General features: G+C 32.0%; 1 protein-coding gene across 1 annotated transcript in view; it reads right to left on the bottom strand.

The window, feature by feature from the left end:
* Positions 1 to 293: 293 nt before the first annotated feature.
* LOC136032824 (uncharacterized) overlaps positions 294 to 8,306 on the bottom strand; it is a 34,581-nt gene continuing 26,568 nt past the window's right edge. The window contains exons 3-4 of the mRNA XM_065713232.1: positions 2,167 to 2,606; positions 294 to 556 (exon numbers count right to left, since the gene is read on the bottom strand). Coding sequence (XP_065569304.1) covers positions 370 to 556; positions 2,167 to 2,606 — 627 coding nt within the window. The 3' untranslated portion in view covers positions 294 to 369. The remainder of the gene's footprint in view (positions 557 to 2,166; positions 2,607 to 8,306) is intronic.

Genomic DNA, 8,306 nt, shown 5'->3' with positions numbered 1-8,306 from the left:
TTGTTCTATTAAACTAGAATTGAAAGCTGGTCATTTCAAACACAGAAATATTAATCCAATGTTACTCATCCAATTATCTGGTCAGAAATCAAGCGCATATTCGTTAATGAGCCATTAAAAGAAAGAATAACTGCTGTCACCCTGTTATCATCTAGTTTACCCTGGTATCACGGTAAACTAATTTGTTTAGTTGTTCTAAAAAGGAAATTTTCGTCAAGTCAAGTGACCTCAGTTGATATATAACCTATGCATTAACTATTATTTAATTTTCATGAATAACAGACAAAACCAACTTAATTGCAACTTCTTTAATTAATAAATTAGTGATTCACTTGCATATAAAAAAGTTATAATTTGTACAGTTTCATATTAACACTGAGGGAACCCAATATTCAATGGTGTGCACGTTACCAGGATAGTCTTGGTTGCCACTTGGGTGGTAACACTAGACACGGCGGTCAGTGTCTGAGTTACAGTGGAGATTAGGCTCAAGAAACGTGCATCTTCTGGCTTAGCTTCTACTTCAGCTTCTTCTTCTTCAACAGGCTGTGAGGCCCTTAAAACAGACAATAGGTCATATTAAAGGTCTAGTACTTTGAAGACCATAGTATATATTTGCGTTCAAGTTTTTACTCTTTTAGGGGGGGGGGTTAATCTCTTTACTAGTTTTAGCATTCCCTTGTCTTACTGAAGAAAAAGCTCCATTATACAAAGAAACATTATAAACAGCAATATAAGCAGTAGACAAACAATAATAAAAATGAAATTGACTAATTTTTTTAGTTTAAAGAATGAAAACAGATCTGTATTTTGCAGTTTGGCAGGAATAACAGCCTCTGAACAACCCTTTAAATAGACTTATCGACAAATTAGTATAAAGTATGTGTCCTGGTTGATTATCAACCATTCTTAAATGGCAAATTTGAAACTGATACTTTTTGAGCGGAAAAACGTTAGGAAAAATATGCCAATAGTAGGCCTCGGTCGAACCAAGAGTCTCAGAAGAGCTAAGCCTAAGAGCTACAGTCAAGTTTTGCACTTCGGCCATTTTATTCATGGTGAAGCTTTCAAAGCACTTTTGAAGCATTCCAAAGTGTTCACTATTGATAGAAGCATCCCATATATTTTCAAATTTTTTCAGAACTTATTTATCTAAGAAGTACCTGTTGTAAAAAAACATAAATACTTAAAGTGAAAAATAGAAAATTTATGTTTAGATACACAGTTTATGTTTTCCAGTTTAAATTTGCTCCCAAAATATTAGCGTCAACCCTTAAAAGGTCAGTTAGAAGCCTCTGATTTACGAAGTTAAACAATTTTATGCTATAGACAGATATACCCTTTTTTTATTAGCTGTAGAGCGTGTGAGTGTGAATGCGAAGTGGATTTTTTTTTATTAAGAGCCAACGGTAGTTCGGTCATTATTTAAATCAACTTTCGGGTTTGAATGAAGAAAATATGAGCAAAAAAGTGAAAAAAAAAAAAATAATAACATAGAAGTACTACGCCTGTCTAGTCCTTTAGAAAGATTCATTTGGATTTTGTTCTTTGGTATCTGATCGACTTAGCAATATTTCTTTTATTTCGCTGCGTTTGATAATTTTGAACAAATAAAAAACGATTTCTTGTAAGTAATTTAGGCATTTTCAACGTAATTTTGAAGTAAGAAATTTTCCAGGAAACCCTCATGCCTAGCTTATGCAAATCCATCTCCTTAAGTTTATTATCTTCTTTGTTTCTTTTTGTTTTTTTGTTGTTTATTTTGTAGATGTTGGTTTCCCCTAGTGGTTTTGTCGGTAAAACACTACCCCACCCTTATGCTTATTTTCTGTAAGCGTGGATGACGAATAAGTTAATTTATTTCTAACATCATTTTCCTTTCATGTATATCTTTATGGAATTCTCTGCTATATCCTTGAAGGCTTTGGAACTAAATCCATAGGAATGGGATATATCCTAAGGGTACAAAAATGATTTTACGCTCAAAATTTTTACTCATCTTAGATAACTTTAACCACGATAATTTTGATGGCAAAATGAACACAGTTTAATAAACAGTGGACAATCCATTAAGAATATGGTGTCATCAAGTGTTAGAACCCCTAGTTTGAAAAATCAGAAGCCTAGGCTTTGATATACAATTTAGGATATTATAAGAAATCTTACGATGGGATTGGATCGGCTTCCACTTCCCTGTCAGCTGGTTTGACTTCAGCATCAGCTCCCTTGTCCTCTTGGATAGTTCCTTCTTGCATCATAAAGGCTTGAATATTTTCACCACCTTCAATGGAAGAGATTGCTCCATCAACCGGATTTTCGAAAGCCCAACGCCTCTTCCTGCAATTTGAAATGGAGCCAATTGTAGTCGAAACAGCGTCAATACTAGTTGTGAATGATCCAACATTTGTTATCCTGATAAGCTGAGCAACTATTGAGAAGCAAAAAGTTGAAGCGGCGACACTAGTCGTTGTTGTTGTCAGTACCAAGTTTGTTACAGTTTTTGTGTTGAATAAAAATCGTTGTTCGTTAGACGGCTCACTGAGTGATGAGTCCAGATCCGCGCTAACCAAGGCAGCAAACAAGAGAAAAGGGATCAATTTAATCATCTAGAAAAAAAAAAATCAGTGTCAAACCTAATAAAACTTAAAAAAAAACACAGAGCACTAATCATTTCATTACTGGGTCCTGTCTTGTCCAGAACCAGGGTTAGACAACCTTTTATGCAAGGGTTTTTTTCCAAATTATCTCGATTTAAGCCAAAACTCTCTAAATTTAAGTGACAAAAATACATTAGAAATTGAGCATGATCAGCTTGGGCTTGGTTTGAGTCCAATAGACATATGTCCAAGTTCTTAGGTTATTTTTTCCCCTCGTCCATTTACATTGTACCATACCAGCTATTATAGCGCAGGCTATTAGACTTATTCAGGGTGGAGTTGTGAGTGGGGGTGTCTGAAGCTTCAAAATACGCATCTTAAGGCCTAGATTTACATATATTTTGAGAAACGTCCTTGATATTCACTCCATAGCGTCCTTAAGTTTCAAAAAATTTATTTAGATAAAGCAAATTATGTGGATAAGTACCACCTCTTATTAGAAACGACGGTAGAAAGTTAACTTTTAAATTCTTAGGTGTCAGAAATATCAAGCAGAATTCCTGGTTTTATATTCCACAGGGAAACAGCTTGATACACAAGGACAAATCTTAGTTCTAATCTTCTATTTTCGATCAAGGTAAATCATAAGAGGTACATTAGGTGGTTTTGATCAATCGCAAATCGATATAGTAGGGCGTATTGTCGTGAATGAATATTTGATTTATAACTTTCAGTAGTAACTTTAAAGTGGACCCAAATTAACCTTATTTTAATTAGTTTGCTAACTTCACGGTGCAATTCATAATTGTAATAATTTTTAAATACTTAGACCTTATGATAAGTTTCTTGGAATAATTTTTGTCTCTTTTTTTTGGCTCTTACAAATTAAAAACTTTAAAATGAAGAAAACCTATCCAATATAGGAGGGCACTGTCACATCCTCCACCTTAATCCTCTGCTTCTTACAGTTAAATTTTATTAGCAATTTCTTGAATATAGTTTAGAATCCAAAAAGCGTAACAATTTAGTAGATGCAAGCAATTTAAGATTCATTGATTGCTTGATTTTTCGTTATTTACCGTTACCGTTTTATTGATGTTAAAGCATATTTTAAATGAGTAAATACTGGTTTAATTATGAAAAAATAGTTTAAAAAAAAGTATTCAAAGGCTTGCTTTAAGTCTTAAAAGGGACAGAATTTATTATATACATGGAGACGGTACCACCATCCTCGACCTTTTCTTCCTTACGTTAAGATCTGATAAGTACTTTCTAAAAGCATTTATGACTGTTATAAACGTTATAACTTGGGAATTACAATCGTTTAATTTATAAAAACTATTCCGATTTTATTCATTAAATAAAATGCTACTAAAAGAGGCTTATCTTACTTGGGAAATTGTGGTTAAAGTTTAGATCTTTATCAGATTGTTCCTGTATTAGGCAGTTTATTCTCTGTGTAAAGACTGGGAGGTTCAGGGTGGATTCCATTTCCCCCTCGTATAAGATAAAAAAGAAAATGGACCATAAATAGGTTCGTTTTAAGTTTTAACATCATTCTACACGTTCATTTAAAAAAATAATAATTAATTTCGGGTTTTATTATAATAATTAGAGTAATCCTAATAAGAAGTCCCCCCCCCCTTAGTCAACCCTTTCTTTAGGCTTCCCTTCACTCTTTCTATCGATCATTTGCAGAGACAGTTTTTTCTTAGAAACACACTTTGCGCAATGGAAGGGGAGGTGTCACCCCACCTTAAACGCTTTGTTTAAATTTATGCCTCCAAAGGAAGCGATATTTGTTTAAATTTATTCCTTCAAAGGAAGCAATATTATTGAAAAAATTCACCTTCTATATGAATATGAAGGACGTTTGATGGTAAATGTGAGAATTTAGTCCAATTGAGGCCTCAGACATCCCCCCAAAAAATAGACTAGGTAGAATTACCTGCCCGCTAGTAGCTGGTTTGCCAGTATGTAATACAGGATAACCAGTAGGGTTGCTGTATAGACGGTCTATGCTATATTTTTTTGCAACGACTGCATATTTACTGGAGGATGATTGCCCAACCAGGTGATTTTGGGGTCTCAAACTGCAATATTGCAATCATAAGGATAATCTTTCATCCTTCATCCACATAACGTTCTCTAGTCATCTCAACCTTTATCTCATTATAGCCCAATAAAGCTGGCTTGAACCACACTTTTTGTACAGCTCACTGTCTAAAATATAGTCAGTCAATTGGGTACCTAAGACAATCCGTAGACAATTTCTCTGGGAAACATCTAGCAAATCTTACTCCAGTTTTTTGAAGTGCCTATGCTTCAGAACTGTAATTGACCACTGTCATCACTGGAGCTTCAAATATTTTAATCTTGGCTCGTAAACTTGTCTTACTATTCTTCCAATCTATTTTCAACTGCGAAAAAACACTGGCTATTCTACTTCTAACATCTTCACTGCAACCATCATTTTTACTAATTATGCTACCTAGGTAAGTGAAGCCGTCCACTAGATCGATCTTTTTGTTACCCAACTTCACCTTTTTATCTTCATTTATTCCTAGCCTTTGTGACTTAGTCTTCTTACCATTAATTTTCAAACCTAATCTTGCATGTGAACTCGCAAAGCCTCTAAAAGTTCATTTAATATTACTCAGACTCTCATCTAGGATGCAAATTATCATCCTAATATCAGTCCTGGAAAGATTTTCTCCCCAGTTTTATTCCGTGCTTTTCCATTGCCATCAAAGTGATCCATATAAATGGGGATAAAACACTACCCAGCTTAACTTGTGATTTAATAGGAAACCAGTTACAAATCTCATTTCTCACTTTAAACGCAGAAGTGTTATTCTCGTACATAGCACTAATCCCTTTTATAAATTTGTTTGGTATACCATACAAGGATAATATAATATAATCATAATAAAATAATATATAATATATATTATTATATATATATATATATATTATATATATAGCCTATATATATATATATATATATATATATATATATATATATATATATATATATATATATATATATATATATATATATATATATATATATATATATATATATATATATATATATATATATATATATATATACATATATATATATATATATATATATATATATATATATATATATATATATATATATATATATGTATATATATATATACATATATATATATATATATATATATATATATATATATATATATATACATATATATATATATATATATATATATATATATATATATATATATATATATATATATATATATATATATATAATAATACTATATATAACTTGGTGGGAAAAAAACGCAGCAAAAACAATCTTTCAAGAGGAAACCGCATAACTTTGGATCCTCACTCTGAAGATTGAAACGTCTGCTTTCTTGGTCTCAGATATAGAGAATGAGCTTTCATTAAAATTGCCACCCTCTTTGACGATGTTTTCCCTGTGTTTTCTAAATTTTTCAAATTTTCTTTGTCAAATCTTTTATGATGGGCTACTTTAAAACTAATGAATTTAATGCATTTAAAATCATCATAAAAATTAGACTCTCTTGATTTATGTATTGTTATCAAAATTCTATCTTCTAAGGCGTCGATGTTTATGGACTTTTTCCGATATTAATATCCATGACCGGATTCAAAACAACTGAAATAAACCTTTGCTTTTACGATTTACGTGCACGTAAAAGAACCGTACTAATAACAAACAAATACACCGAGTGATATCCAACATTGGAGCATTTTTGAAGATATTCAATACGGTAAAAATTTTCGCAAAATATATTTAATTCAAACATATATTATCTGAGAAAAATATCAATTTTGTGTATAATTGTTCTTCATTATTATTAATTTTCTTCATCATGTGTCTATTTAGCGACCTCATATATTATAAGTTATTAACTATGAGCCATTTTTATTACATTAATTTGATAAAGTTAAAAAAACGAACTGCTAAGAAAATACTTTCGACCGTGTAATCTTTCTTACCACTAGGTTTTCATCAATTGGTCCAACGGTCGTAATAAAAAGGGCTGGAAATTCGTTTTAGAATGAAGGTAAATTGGCTTAAAAATAATTTCCTTTTTACTAGCGTCAGGGCACTCGACACATAAAAGGATGCGGGTGCTTCCTAAATTTTTGGGCAGTTGGCTCTGAGGTAGGGACTCATACATGGATCCTCAGGGCTCAACCTGCCCCAAATCCTATATTTTTCCGAATTTCTAGGCACTTCTTATTCAAATCCTCAAATAAAGTTTGTTTTTAAGATTATTCTCGACCGAAGAAAATCCTTTGTACGTGCCTGGGCTGAGGTATTATAAAAATATGGTGCGTGAAATATGTTTTTATAAAAGACAAGAAAATAGAAAATGATTAATTTTACATGTTCAGGCCATAAGCAATAAGCTGCAATTAAGACAGTTTGAGTTACGACAGCTTATGTAGAACTATCAAAGGAGACTTAAGATCTCAGAATATCTCGAAAGCAAGAATAGTTTGAAAAACGGGGTCAACCAATATATCTTGATTAATCAAAGTATAAATAATCAAGAGAGATAAAACTCTACAAAAAGAAAACTTCAAACGAGACGACGGCCAGTAGAATTAAAAGACTGAAACAACGCGGATATTTCGCCTGTATAAAACAAGGCGTCTTCAGCACAAGATAGAAAATTAAAAGAAAACTAATCTAAAAACAAATAAAAACCACCACCAAATATAATAAATACAATTGTCGCTACTTATCCACGTAGGGAAAAGCAGCTATAGGAGTTACTTCAATGAGAATCAAAGAGCAACTGAGGAAAAATTTATGAAAATGGAAACTTAGTTAATTATTCTGTTGCAAAATGATCCTCTTGTAAGTTAACATTGAAGCAACTCTTTTTGGTCTAGTGGGTAATCTTGTCCCCTGGTGATTGTGTAAAATTTTAATTCCCCATCGACTATTGGTTCATTTTTTTAAAAGAATAGCATAAATGGGGTCAATATTTAAATTCTCTGTGTCTCTATTTATTGAAATATTAGCAAATATATGTTTTTTAATTTCTATAGCCTCCCTCGCCCACTGACAACTTTTCTCAGTGGGCCAATATATCTTGATTAATCAAAGTATGGACCATAAGTCACAAAATATTTCCCATGGCGTGTTTTGGGTAAAATCCTAGTTTACTGGCTTCTTACTATCTCGAAAAGTTTTTGAGCTGGGGGAATAAAAGTCTCGGGAAATAATCCAGGGCGAATAAAATTACTTTTTGAAGATATTGCTTAGCTACTGTCTACCTTTTCTGGTTTCTAGGGCTTAAGAAATTCCATACACCTACCGTCTCTGAATTCTGACAAAAAACATTACACATTTATTTTCACGTTTTATGATATTAGTGTACAATTAAGCCAGTTGAGAAGGAAACAAGTTAGGAAAACAATTCTTACTTCATAATATTCAGAAAAGATAAACATTCCTAAAAGTACAACACTTTATTTTAATGTGCCCAAATTATGCGTCTCCTAAGCATTTTGCCATGCGTCACTCTTTTGTTTCAACTCAATGTCCGTAAATTGAAGTAACGTTGACGAAATTAAAAAAATAAAATAAAAAAAAAACGGAAAAATGTACACTGATATTGTTTTATTTGTACATATTACACTGATTTTGTACACTGACTATGCAAC

This window comes from Artemia franciscana, chromosome 11, assembly GCF_032884065.1.
Source record: "Artemia franciscana chromosome 11, ASM3288406v1, whole genome shotgun sequence".
NCBI classification, from domain to species: Eukaryota; Metazoa; Arthropoda; class Branchiopoda; order Anostraca; family Artemiidae; genus Artemia; species Artemia franciscana.
This window is presented reverse-complemented; position numbering and strand designations above follow the sequence as displayed.